Source organism: Danio rerio, chromosome 12 (genome assembly GCF_049306965.1).
Source record: "Danio rerio strain Tuebingen ecotype United States chromosome 12, GRCz12tu, whole genome shotgun sequence".
In the NCBI taxonomy this organism is placed as follows: Eukaryota; Metazoa; Chordata; class Actinopteri; order Cypriniformes; family Danionidae; genus Danio; species Danio rerio.
In genome coordinates, this window is record NC_133187.1 from 1,280,001 (window position 1) to 1,294,720 (window position 14,720).

Here is a 14,720-nt window from a genome sequence, read left to right on the forward strand (position 1 = left end):
GAGAGAAGGAGCGCTCAAATACTTCAATAAGCAGGACGTGGGTGCACTTAATCTGTCTCACACACGCATGCGCATACATACATGAACACACACTCATGTACGCACATACACACATGCATGTGCGCATCCATGCATATGCACACACATATACGCAGACACATGCACAAACATGCATGCATGCACACATGCTGTTTGCACATGCACACAAATCTGCATACGCACACACATATGAACACGCAAACATATATGTATACGCACACACATATGCACACGCAAACACATATGTATACGCACACAGATATGCACAATCACACACATGCGCACAAATAAGCATACAAACACACACACATGCATACGAACACAAATATGCACACATACACAGTACACATACACAAACACATATACGCACAGACACACACACACACACATGCGCACAAATGCACACTTATATTTGCACACATAAGCACAAACCCATGCGCACATACATGCACAAGCACACACGTATGCACACATACACAGTACACACACACACACACAAATGCACTCACATATACACATGCACACATATATGTGCACATGCATGCACAAACCCATGCGCACATATGTCTACATGCCTAAATGCAGTGAGCTGCTGCCATGTGATTGGCTGATTAGAATTTTTTGTTAATGAGCAGTTGGACAGGTGTACCTAATAAAGTGGCCGGGGAGTATGTTGTGATTTATGGATCTTTTCTGTTTATTTATGGTAATAAGTTACATTAAGTTAAAATTTTTATACACGTATAGTTGGAAAATGATCAATAAATAGTAAATTATGTGATTTATAATATCTTAAATTCTATATATAATTTTTTATGAATATTAATTTAAATAAAAAAGTAATAGTTTTTTAATAAATGTGTAGTATTTTACATTAAACATTACCAATCAGGTTGTTTATAAAATAATTACATATTTACACAATATATTTTACATACACAATAAATAACACACACACACACACACACACACACATACACACACACACACACACACACACACACACACACGTAAATAAATAAATCTATATATATATATATATATTAATATTTGTGTAGGATTTTATATTAAATGTTAATATTTGTGTAGTATTTTATATTAAATGTTAATATTTGTGTAGTATTTTATATTAAATGTTAATATTCGTGTAGTATTGTATATTAAATGTTAATATTTGTGTAGTATTGTATATTAAATGTTAATATTTGTGTAGTATTTTATATTAAATGGTAATATTCGTGTAGGATTTTATATTAAATGTTAATATTCGTGTAGTATTGTATATTAAATGTTAATATTTGTGTAGGATTTTATATTAAATGTTAATATTTGTTTAAGATTTTGTATTAAATGTTAATATATGTGTAGGATTTTATATTAAATGTTAATATTCGTGTAGTATTTTATATTAAATGTTAATATTCGTGTAGTATTTTATATTAAATGTTAATATTCGTGTAGTATTTTATATTAAATGTTAATATTCGTGTAGTATTTTATATTAAATGTTAATATTCGTGTAGTATTGTATATTAAATGTTAATATTTGTGTAGTATTGTATATTAAATGTTAATATTCGTGTAGGATTTTATATTAAATGTTAATATTCGTGTAGGATTTTATATTAAATGTTAATATTCGTGTAGTATTGTATATTAAATGTTAATATTTGTGTAGGATTTTATATTAAATGTTAATATATGTGTAGTATTGTATATTAAATGTTAATATTCGTGTAGTATTGTATATTAAATGTTAATATTTGTGTAAGATTTTATATTAAATGTTAATATATGTGTAGTATTGTATATTAAATGTTAATATTCGTGTAGTATTGTATATTAAATGTTAATATTTGTGTAGGATTTTATATTAAATGTAAATATTTGTTTAAGATTTTGTATTAAATGTTAATATATGTGTAGGATTTTATATTAAATGGTAATATTTGTGTAGGATTTTATATTAAATGGTAATATTTGTGTAGGATTTTATATTAAATGTTAATATTTGTGTAGATTTTATATTAAATGTTAATATTTGTGTAGATTTTATATTAAATGTTAATATTTGTGTAGATTTTATATTAAATGTTAATATTTGTGTAGATTTTATATTAAATGTTAATATTTGTGTAGATTTTATATTAAATGTTAATATGTGTAGGATTTTTGTATAGTATTTTTATTAAATGGTACTAATCAGGTGGTTTATGAAAAGATTATATATTTTAATATATACACAATTTAATATTTTAATATATACACAGCTAATATTTTAAAGTCTGTAGTGTGCATATAAGTAAGCACACACACACACACACACACACACACACACACCCCCATTCCAGTGGTATGTGACTCTAGAGTCTCTCTGCTGGGTTCTCCAACTGCTCTAATGTCCACAATGTGTGTGTTTATTGCTGAGATATTTCTGTAATCTTCCAGGCGAGGGAACCCAAGGCCATAATGAGAATTGAAACCCTGAATGCTGCTTTCCAGCCGGCTAAAATCGGCAACCCGTGCGGCCTGCAGATCACATACCTGAAGGACAACAGCACCAGGAACATCTTCGTGTACCATGAAGACAGTAAGGTATCCAGAACATCGCTTTAATATAGCACACACTGCAAATTATGGAGTTTTTGTCTTGTCTTTTTCTAGTCTAAATATATAAACATTTTTAAATCAAGAAGCATTTTCCAGCGCTGAGAACAGAGACAGTGAAGGTTCTGGAAATGACCCTCATTAGAGGCTGATGATGGTCTCTGATTGGCTGTGGATTGGAGGATCAGTGATCATATAGTGAACCTGAACTGTTTCATAAGTGTTCATCTTCAATAATACTAACAATATCAGAGATATTCTTGTGTTTATATTAAAGCAAATCGAAATGACAGCACACACACATACACACACACACACACACACACAAAGCACAAGCTGAAGGTTTCACAGCAGCAGTAAATGAGTTGATAAAGGGCTGGATTGGACAGCAGAAGCATGCAGGAGATCACGTGTGACGGTTTTAATTCACTATTGTGTGTGTGTTTGTGTGTTTGTGTGTGTGCGTGAGTGTGAGGCTGCAGAACCTGATCTACTGGACGATCAGCACAGTTTGAGTGTGTGTGTGTGTGTGTGTGACAGCAGTCTCTCTATCATAAAGCCCCCTCTGCTGGTGAATCATAAACACTGCACAGTGTAGCACTGTGTGTGTGTGTGTGTGTGTGTGTGTGTGTGTGTGTGTGTGTGTGTGTGTGTGTGTGTGTGTGTGTGTGTGTGTGTGTGTGTGTGTTTGTGTGTGAGTGTGTGTGTGTATATGTGTGATTCTGGCTGTGTGTGCTATTGTGTGTGCGTGTGATCCAGTGTGTTTGTGCATGTTTGTGTGTGTCCTTGTGTGTGTAAATGTTTTTGTGTGTGTGTGATCGAGTGTGTTTGTGCATGTTTGTGGGTGTGAGTGTGTGTAAATGTTTTTGTGTGTGAATGTGTGTGTGTGTGTGTGTGTGATCGAGTGTGTTTGTGCATGTTTGTGGTTATGAGTGTGTGTAAATATTTTTGTGTGTGGATGTGTGTGTGTGTGTGATCGAGTGTGTTTGTGCATGTTTGAGGGTATGAGTGTGTGTAAATGTTTGTGTGTGTGTGTGTGTGTGTGTGTGTGTGTGATCGAGTGTGTTTGTGCATGTTTGAGGGTATGAGTGTGTGTAAATGTTTGTGTGTGTGTGTGTGTGTGTGATCGAGTGTGTTTGTCCATGTTTGTGGGTGTGAGTGTGTGTAAATGTTTTTGTGTGTGAATGTGTGTGTGTGTGTGTGTGTGTGTGTGATCGAGTGTGTTTGTGCATGTTTGTGGGTATGAGTGTGTGTAAATGATTTTGTGTGTGAATGTGTGTGTGTGTGTGTGTGTGTGTGTGTGATTGAGTGTGTTTGTGCATGTTTGAGGGTATGAGTGTGTGTAAATGTTTGTGTGTGTGTGTGTGTGATCGAGTGTGTTTGTGCATGTTTGTGGTTATGAGTGTGTGTAAATATTTTGTGTGTGGATGTGTGTGTGTGTGTGATCGAGTGTGTTTGTGCATGTTTGAGGGTATGAGTGTGTGTAAATGTTTGTGTGTGTGTGTGTGTGTGTGTGTGTGATCGAGTGTGTTTGTGCATGTTTGAGGGTATGAGTGTGTGTAAATGTTTGTGTGTGTGTGTGTGTGTGTGTGTGTGTGTGATCGAGTGTGTTTGTGCATGTTTGAGGGTATGAGTGTGTGTAAATGTTTGTGTGTGTGTGTGTGATCGAGTGTGTTTGTCCATGTTTGTGGGTGTGAGTGTGTGTAAATGTTTTTGTGTGTGAATGTGTGTGTGTGTGTGTGTGATCGAGTGTGTTTGTGCATGTTTGTGGTTATGAGTGTGTGTAAATATTTTTGTGTGTGGATGTGTGTGTGTGTGTGATCGAGTGTGTTTGTGCATGTTTGTGGGTATGAGTGTGTGTAAATGATTTTGTGTGTGAATGTGTGTGTGTGTGTGTGTGTGTGTGTGATTGAGTGTGTTTGTGCATGTTTGAGGGTATGAGTGTGTGTAAATGTTTGTGTGTGTGTGTGTGTGATCGAGTGTGTTTGTGCATGTTTGTGGGTATGAGTGTGTGTAAATGTTTGTGTGTGTGAATGTGTGTGTGTGTGTGTGTGTGTGTGTGTGTGTGTGTGTGTGTGTGTGATCAAGTGTGTTTGTGCATGTTTGAGGGTATGAGTGTGTGTAAATGTTTGTGTGTGTGTGTGTGTGTGTGTGTGTGTGTCTGTCTGTTGTTTATGTTTGAGGAGTTTGTCTGTGTGTACATGGGTGTTTGTGCATTCATGTGTATTTGTGTGTGCATGGGCACGTGTGTGTGTGTGTGTGTGTGTGTGTGTGTGTGTGAGTTTGATTGCGTGGGTGTGTTTAAATCTGTGTTTGTGTCTATGTGTGTTTAGGCTTATATATATGAGCATGCTTGTGTTTGAGAGAGAGTGAGTGTGTGTGTGTGTGTGTGTGCTTGTGTTTCTGTATAAGTGTGTTTGTGTGAGTGTGTTTATGCTACATTATGGGGACCGAGGTAGAAAAACCTGATTTGTTTGGCGTTGTGTGTCTAGATTTCAGTCTTCAATACTAACTGATGTCTATCTGAAGGTGTAAAACTGCAGACAGGCTGTGTGTTTGAGTGGAGTGTTGAGTTCAGGGAGAGAAAACATCATTTTGCCAGCATAAAAGCAACAGAAGTCGGTGGAAAGTCTCCAAATTGCACAAAAAACTTGTGTGTGTGTGTGTGTGTGTGTGTGTGTGTGTGTGCAGGAAATGGTGGACTGGTTCACTGCGATCCGGGCAGCTCGCTTTCATTACCAGAAGGTGGCATTTCCTGGAGCTAATGATGAGGACGTATGTGAATCTCATCTCATTTCTCCCAGCGGCTGACACATAAACATGAGTTATGAGCCTCAGACTCGCTGTATCCAGCTCTTCTGTGATTTACACAGCACAATCATGTTCTTGTTTCGCTAATTTAGCCTTGTAAAAACTTAAACAGATGCATTACATAAGAGATTACTAGAGTTTTATTCTCAGAGAGTAAGGGCTCTATCATACACCCGGTGCAGTGTGGTGTGAGGCGCGGCGCAATACTTGTTTGCTAGTTTCAGCTTGGCGCAAGAGTGGTTTAGAGGCGTTGCTCTACGCTGTTTAAATAGCAAATGCATTAGCGCTCATATGTGCACCCATAGGCGTTCTGCTCTAAAAAGGAGGTGTTCTGAGGCGGACCGCTGGCGCGTTGCTATTTTGAGAATCTATAATAGATTTTTCATTAGACCAAAACAAACCCGGTCTAAACTCCAGCGCAGAGTTGCGCCTCGCTTACACACTGCTTAATACACACAAGAGAGCAATAGCCAAATATCTTTACATATGAAAAAATGTAAATATTAAAGATATATATAGGATATAATAAGAATATATATAGGATATAAATATAAAGGATTAAAATATTACAAAACATATTATTTTCTAGCCTACATAAATATGAAAATTCACTGCTTTATGTCTTCTTCATCTCTGAGGCTTTTTCAGTTCATTCATGACAATTTGCTTTTGTATAATGTTATTATTATTAGCAGTATTATTTATTATATCCATATTTATATTTGTTTTATTAAAAACAAGCTCAGATTTGTCCACCTGTCAGGGTTTAGACCATATGGGGCACAGCATGTGTTTGAGGATATAACTCAGGTTTTTGAGCACACTTTATTATTATTGTTCATTTATTCGTTTGCTGGAGATTAGAACTGAATTTAGAAATAGTTTTGAAACGAATATTTGCGCTTAACAAACTAAATTAATTATTTATTGGCTAATTGATGTCTGTGCGTAAAGGTTTCCCTTTCCACAAGAGCGAAAGTGAAAGTAGATCCATTATCTCTCATTCTCGCGCAGTAGATGCTCTGTTTAACTGTTTTCTGTTAAATAACTGTGAACTGTTTGCTTGTGAAATGCTCAGTTTTTCCATTTACACTTACTTTGCGTCCTGTAAATAGTGAATGCGCTCTTGGCGCGACGCAGCTGGCTCTTAAAGGGAATGGGAGATGAGACTCTGATTGGTTTATTCTCCAAACACACCTATAACTCATTAAGAAAATAAACTCAACACTTTTAGACCATGTGCCACGGCGCAATTGGATTTTCCCGTCCTTAAATTAGCAAATATAGATTCTGACACGCCCTGAAAGCGTTTGCGCCCTGCACTTTCCGTTTTGCACATGGATCGTCAAAATAGAGCCCAATGTCTTAAAGTTTACACTTTTATTTAAGCACACATGTATTTCTGTGTATATACATACATAGACTGGGTACAGGAAGTTGAAATGTTTCACACTTTCTCATAGCCAATTTTGAGGGATGTAAACAAAAACAACGGTCTCAACGCATTTCCTGTTTAATTTCTACAGCTTCGAGAATCCAAAAAGAGCCACATATTAATAAATAATGTTATGATGGCTGTTTTAGCATCACATTATGAATAAATTGCCTCTTATTACAGCTGTGAAATAGTTTAATAACAAGCAGGAAATGTTGATGAGCCAGTGAAATGACCACATCAGGCTGGAAAATGACCAGCTAAAACTAGCTTAACCCGGCTGGTTTAAGCTGGATATAGCTGGTTTTGGCTGGGCTCCCAGCCTGGCTAGGCTGGTCAAGCTGGTTTTAGCTGGTCATCTCCCAGCCTGACCAGCTAAGACAAGGCTGGAAATGGATGGAAACCAGCCTGGAAGTGGCCAAAACCCCTTTAAAACCAGCCTGGTCGACCAGCTAAAACCAGCCAACCAGCCTAGGCTGGTTTAAGCAGTTTTTTTCAGTAGGGATATGACATTTCAGTTTTTCTTTTTTCAATAAATCTGCAAAGATGCCAACAGTTCTGTGTTTTTCTGTGTTTGCAGTGTTCATACTGGTATTAACTGAGCATGTTTTCTCTGTTATGGTTCAGTTGGTGCCCAGACTTACAAGAAACTTCACAAAGGAGGGTTTCATGCAGAAAACCGGCCCACGGGTGAGTTTATATATTAATAATCTTCATAATAATTCATACCAGAGCTATAGTTACAGCTGTAGAACTTGCACTTCTGTTTCCGTCGTGTCATTTTTGCACAAATGAACTGAATATCCAATGTGCTTTAATGAACGCGTTTGATGGCCTGATGCTCTACTCAGCACACCGAGGGCTTCAAGAAGAGATGGTTCACTATGGACGACCGCAGACTCATGTACTTCAAAGATCCACTGGTGAGGAAACACTGATCAAATGATATTTATAATGCTTTAACACTGTTTACTGAAGCTCATCCATTCAGGCTTTGATCCTAATTGTGGCGTTTTGGCGACTGTCGCTTTAAATGCAAATGAGATGGTGCTGTTTTCAGAAGAGGGCGGAGCTACAAATGCACATGCATCAGCATGGCGGCAGATGTAAAACAGCACTCTCAGTGCTCATCAGGTCTGCATGTTGTCAGTGTGTGCTTCATGCTCCGGAAACTCCACATCTGTAATCCTCTTAGTCTATGCTGAGATCATCTTCAGCAGCTCAATCACTCTAATGGCTAATGGACAGACGGCTGCTTCTCACTCAGGGCTGCTGATGAGGGAGAGATGGGCACTAGTGGGCGGGGCTTTCCCCCTTCTGATGACACGTGGAAAGGGAGAACGTCAATCGAAGTGTTTCCTTCATCAAGTCTGATTATAAACAATAGATTAATTCATGTTGAGCATTAGAGGCTGCAGATATTCACACACTGCTGACACACAACTGGGTTTAAACCTCTTATAAAAGGGATTTTTGCATGGTTGTTGTGCTTTAAACATCATTCTTCAGGTGTCTGTCTTGTTTTTATAGGATGCGTATGCGCTGGGCGAGGTGTTCATCGGCAGTAAGGAGAATCGCTACACAGTCTTGTCTGGTTTGCCGCCTTCGACTCAAGGCTACCACTGGAAATACGGCATCACCATAGAAACGCCAGACAGGAAGTTCCTGTTTGCTTGTGAAACCGAGGCCGAGCAGAAGGACTGGATCGCAGCCTTTCAGAGGGTCGTAAACCGGCCCATGATGCCGCAGGAGTACGCAGGTAAACACTGCATTTCTAGTAGATATGTGTCTGTTTTAATGCACATTTTGTAATATTGCAGCACAGTGGCTAGCACTGGTTTGAGTCCCGACTGGGTCAGTTGGCGTTTCTGTGTGGAGTTTGCATGCTCTCAGTTGGCGTGGGTTTCCTCCGGATGCTCCGGTTTCCCTCACAGTACAAACACATGCGCTATAGGGGGATTGGGTAAGCTAAATTGTCCAAAGTGGATGTGTGTGAATGACAGTGTATGGGTGTTTCCCATTGATAGGTTGCAGCTGGAAGGGCATCCGCTGCGTTAAACATATGATGGATAAGTTAGCGGGTCATTGCACTGTGGCAACCACTGATTAATAAAGGACGTTTAAATGAATGAATGAATGAATGAATAACCCAGCGGGAACCCTTATGTCAAAATGACATTAAAAAATACGTCAAAAATGCAAATCAATTTAATCTTAATTGACTAAATTGGCGTCAAAACGACAAAAAGTTGACATCCAACATTGGCGTAAAAAAAACACAGTCCTGTAATTGACTTTTAACATGTTTTAGATGTTAATGTGATGTTGTTTACATGCAGTTGCTTACCTTTAATGTCAAAATGTCGCTTTATTCTAAAATGCTTAATTATGCGCATAAATTAGCATATTTAGATGGAAACGTTGCCTTAATGGGTATTTTTTCCTTCTAGTTGAGGCTCATTTCAAGCACAAGCCTTGACGCGGGCTGTAAACCTGTAAAGGACGAACAGAAAACACAGATCTGGCCGTCGGAGGACATGCAAACGGCCGTCTGTGCTTCATGTAGTGCTCCAGAACTGAACTGATGTGCTGATGGTGGCGTCTCCGTCCGTCTCCACAGCTGGATACTGTACAGATATGGCATGTGAACGTTGTTCATCGCTCTAAACATAACATTTAACCTGTGAACGCCACTAAACGCTTGCATCTGACTAGTGTTATTTATTGGATTATCCAAGCCAGTGCTGCTGTGAGGTTTTTAGTGGATCTTCAGACGCTACGCAAACATTGACACTGTGCACTGCAGGAAAGTTTCTTGATTTCATCTTGTTTTCAGTAGAAATATCCTTCTTAAATCAAGATATGTATACTAGGGAGGAACAAAATCACTGCTGTGTTTTTTTAAACATGGTTAAAACCTTAAAACAAGAACAAAGATCTGTTACTAGCAGCCCAGGCTCATTATGGATATGTACCCCTGTGTACATTTCTGGAGAGCGCCAAATACGTCGCAGAAGCTACATTTTTTTGTAATTTTTGAGTCCACTAGAGGCCATTGTGTATGCTTTTTCAGATCTTAAATTTCTCTCGCCAGTGCCATTCACGCATGCTGTTCTTGCGTAAATCCACCAGAGGCCGCTGTCGACTGACTGACTGACTGACTGATCCTCCCACCCCTGGATTTGGGGATCCTCTGCCATTCCTCCTTGCAGATCCTCTCCAGTTCTGTCAGGTTAGATGGTAAACTTTGGTGGACAGCCATTTTTAGGTCTTTCTTCAGATGCTCAATTAGGTTTAGGTCAGGGCTCTGGTTGGGCCATTCAAGAACAGTCACAAGAGTTGTTGTGAAGGCACTCCTTTATTTTAGCTGTTTGCTTAGGGTCATTGTCTTGTTGGAAGGTAAACCTTCATCACAGTCTGAGGTCCTGAGCACTCTGGAGAAGGTTTTCGTCCAGGATATCTCTGTACTTGGCCTCATTCATCTTTCCATTAATGTGTTTACAGGTATTAACTGGTTTAGTTGGTGCCCAAAATTTAATTTGCGCCTGCTGTTCTTACATAAATCCACCAGAGGCCACTGTCGACTCACTGATTGACTGACTGATCCCCCCCCGCTTCCTTCTCTAAACCCAATCGACTGTGTTTTCAAAAGCAATCCAGAAAAAGAAAAGCCCTCGCTTTGATTTTTACCACGTTTTCAGATCTTACCATGTCCTCACCCTGTTCTTTACTTGTTTATATATTTTTTTGCCTTTGGTTTTTGTCTTAGCTGCTTTCTGGAACCGTTATTCACTGTACTCGAATGCCGTTGTCGTGGTCAACTCCGCTCCAGGTCATAAGTCCACCGGCGTACACAGTGAGCCACTGGGCAAACTGGTAACAGTGGAAAAGCCGTCCGCATGGAGGTAAGCGTTGAGCTGGTAGCCGAAAAGGAACAGCGTCATACCGCCCCAAAGCGTTCGTTTTAAAGATAAAATGCAGCCATACGTAGCTCTGGCTACATAATTTGTGCTCTCCAGAAATGTATACAGCGGTACGTTTTCAGAATGAGCCTGTGTTAGTTAATCGAGTCTGAAATTAATAAGAAGAGATTTAATGGATGACATCTAATTTGGTTGATATTTTCTTGCTTTACTCAATATAGTAATAAAAAATATTATAATCAAATTATAGTAACATGTTTTAAAATATTTATTTACACAAAAATATACATTATTTATTATATGTTTTTTTAGAAGAAAATACAATTTGTTTGTTTCACAATTTAAATATTTGTCTATAAAATTTTCTTTGGTTGGTATTTTATTGCTTTACATAATAATCAATTATGATAACATAAAAATGTATATAAAAATAAAATAAAATAAAATAAAATAATAATAATATATATATATATATATATATATATATATATATATATATATATATATACATGATCAATATCACACAATTAGCAGTGCAATATAGTGTGATATTGTGTTTATACAACAGTTCGTCAGCATTATCGTGTATACAAAAAAGAAAATCAAACACGGAGAGTCTCAAAAACCCTTTTGTAAGAGGAACTACTTTCTTCCGCCGTTCATTCACATCTGCAGCTGACCTCAGAACAGCAGAAACCGCTGCTCATTCACCAACATCACTGTAGAGCTAGTGTTTGAATGATTCTCTAGCGTAATGTCTAAAGTGAAGACAGAACAGTTGATTTTGCTCAAATTTTAAGATTATGAGGCTGAACAGCATGAAATGCCATCAGTCTACAGAGATTCTCCAGTATTTCTCTGCTGCAATCAGGAGATCACAATGATTAGCCATGAAATAGCCAAAGCAAACACTAGCAGATTACTGTGGTATAAATACAGCACTGCAACATACACAAGAGATGGATCGACTTTGAATGTCACCTGATTTATTATGATTTGATCAGCTGTAGTTTGAAATTACGCTGTGTTTTTCTCCATTAAGGACTTATTAAGTTGCCTCTGTCGCCATCTTGTGGCAGAAAGTCAACCGTCTTGTAAGCCGACGTGCTGAATCTCCGAACTAATGAATATCTAAAATAGGCACTATCCTTATAATAAAAGGCATGGTTGCAATCTAAAAAGGTTCATTCTCCTCTAGAAAACCCTCAAAAGTTCATGATGTTGTCCAACAGCTGCAATATTTGTCAAACTGTAGTCTTCTGCTTGCCACTCGTGTGGGCGGAGTGATACACAAGGGTGAAGAAGTTGTGCTGATATTACTTTAACATCTCACAGCTATCAGCCAATCAGATTTGAGAACCAGACAGAACTGTTGTATAAATAAGTATATAATAAGAAATATAATCATAATAAATTTGCACAATATTAAATATACATTATTGATTAGTTATATTGGTTCTCATCATGGATGTATCCTGATTTAAGATTACTTTGTACTGGAAAACAAGATGTAAGTATGTAAATAATGTTTGCAGTACAGTTTCATTCCTCATTATTCGTCATTAATCATCAAGTCTTAATGACCACGCAGCTGATATGATCATTATGAAGGGCAGTTCTGTAGGCAGAGCATCTCTTATACTACATACACACTGTACTACACATGCTGTCTGCTTAGGGTGCTTGTAAATCTCAGATGATATCTGTAAATCATCAGGAAAGTGTGTTTTTGGTTTCGTCTCCTCCACTAGGTGGAAGCAGATCACAGATTATCATGCATGACACTGCTTCATTTAACGCAGAATAGCTTTGATATTAGTGATATTGGCCCATATTTGGCCATTTACAGATTATTTACACCAAAAACCCAAGTTGACACTGCAAAAAAAAAGATGTTCCAACTTAGTTTTTTGTCTTATTTCTAATTTAGATGTCTTACAATTCTTAAATCAAAAAGCATTTTATAGACAAGCCAAAAATATTGTCTTCTTTTCAGTAATAATGAGTCAAAATGAAGTGAGTTTTACCTTAAAACAAGCTAGATAATGGGACAATGCGGTGAGTAGAATAATCTGATGTCAGAAGGGAAAACTAGTTTATTTCTCTTCCCCCATTGGCATATTATTTGGCTTGTTTTAAGGAAAAACTCACCTCATTTTGACTCATTATTTCTGAAAACAGCTCCATATTGTTGGCTTGTCTATACAATGCTTCAGGATTTAAGAGTTTTGAGATATCTGGACTATAAATGAGACAAAAAAATCAAGAAAGAAACGCATTTTTACAGTGAATAATTGAGATATTAAGCTTCAAAAGAGATTTGGAAGTGACTGTTATGTAAAATAAGCATCTGTCTGTCAGCGGATTGCTTCATGTGTACATATATTCAGAATATTGGCCATACTGTATGGATACAGGCATTAATGTAAACCCACATTGGACGACCACCGTACATAGAAATCTGATGCATGGAAAATATGCAAAAGGTTTTTATAAAGAAATAAAATATATGTCATATATGCAACATTCTTTTAGAGCTACTGCAAAAATGGCTGCTTTCATATGTTGTTTTATTAACTATTGGCATTACAAATATGCATTTATCTATAATATTTACAGTGCTCTGCATAAATCAGTACAGCCCCTTTTTTGAAAATTAATATTTTTATCCATTTCCCAGTGATTATAGATGATATATTCTCAAACTGGATTCCTGGAGGGCCGCAGCTCTGCACAGTTTTGCTCCACCCCTAATCAAACACAGCTGATCCAAATAATCAAGGTGTTCAAGACTACTAGAGACTGTTAAGCAGGTGTGATTTGGAGTTGGTTGGAGCTAAATTCTGCAGAGATGCAGCCCTCCAGAGGATTGAGACCACGGATTTAAACGAAACACGTTTATTAAGCAGTTTTATTAATTAAAATAAGAGTTTGATCACCGAATATCTCTAGGAATAAAAAGATATTAAAATTAAAGATATTAAATTAAATTTAACTAAACTAACTAAACTATTTGCTTTTATAATTCTCTTGATTTTTCCTTAAAATATTAATAATTTTTTCCCAAAATCTTAATTTGGGTTTACAAATTTTTCAATTCAGATGTTGAAATAATATTAAAAATAATATTTGAAAAACAAATTATATATATATATATATATATATATATATATATATATATATATATATATATATATATATATATATATATATATATATATATATATTTATATAATAAATATATAAATAAATAGATTTAGTATTTATTTATTTATTATTTATTTATATATATATATATATATATATATATATATATATATATATATATATATATATATATATATATATATATATATACTCTCACTGGCCACTTTATTAGGTACATTTGTCCAACTGCTCATTAATGCAAATTTCTAATCAGCTAATCAGCCGATCACATGGCAGCACCTCAATGCATGGATGTGCAGCCGACAAATCTGCAGCAGCTGTGTGATGCTCTCATGACAATATGGAGCAAAATCTCTGAGGAATATTTCCAGTACCTTGTTGAATCTCTGCCATGAAGGATTAAGGCAGTTCTGAAGGCAAAAGGGAGTCTGTCCCGGTACTAGTAAGGTGTACCTAATAAAGTGGCCGCTGAGTGTGTATATACATGTACTTGAAAAGGTATATATGTAAATCTGCACAGGTTTTCAATATATGACTTATTTTATTTATCTGAAACCCAAATATGAATTTGCATGTCATATATGTAATTTGCATGTATTCCCATGTATCAGATTTCTATACGGGACTTCCTGTATCACTCATTCCAGTCTTTTCTTTACATTGAAGAGCAGCACATAAGCATACATGTAGTATATACATATATAATGGCTATGAATGTTTAGATCGCAGGCTGTAAT

The 14,720-nt window shown here is 36.7% G+C and overlaps 1 protein-coding gene across 1 annotated transcript in view; it reads left to right on the forward strand.

Moving 5' to 3' along the window:
- LOC101885454 (arf-GAP with dual PH domain-containing protein 1) overlaps positions 1-11,063 on the forward strand; it is a 28,528-nt gene extending 17,465 nt beyond the window's left edge. Inside the window, exons 5-11 of the mRNA XM_073918000.1 lie at positions 1-37; positions 2,488-2,634; positions 5,338-5,421; positions 7,520-7,582; positions 7,744-7,815; positions 8,423-8,651; positions 9,343-11,063. The exon at positions 1-37 is cut by the window's left edge and continues 76 nt beyond it. Coding sequence (XP_073774101.1) covers positions 1-37; positions 2,488-2,634; positions 5,338-5,421; positions 7,520-7,582; positions 7,744-7,815; positions 8,423-8,651; positions 9,343-9,371 — 661 coding nt within the window. The 3' untranslated portion in view covers positions 9,372-11,063. The remainder of the gene's footprint in view (positions 38-2,487; positions 2,635-5,337; positions 5,422-7,519; positions 7,583-7,743; positions 7,816-8,422; positions 8,652-9,342) is intronic.
- The last annotated feature ends 3,657 nt before the right edge of the window (positions 11,064-14,720 follow it).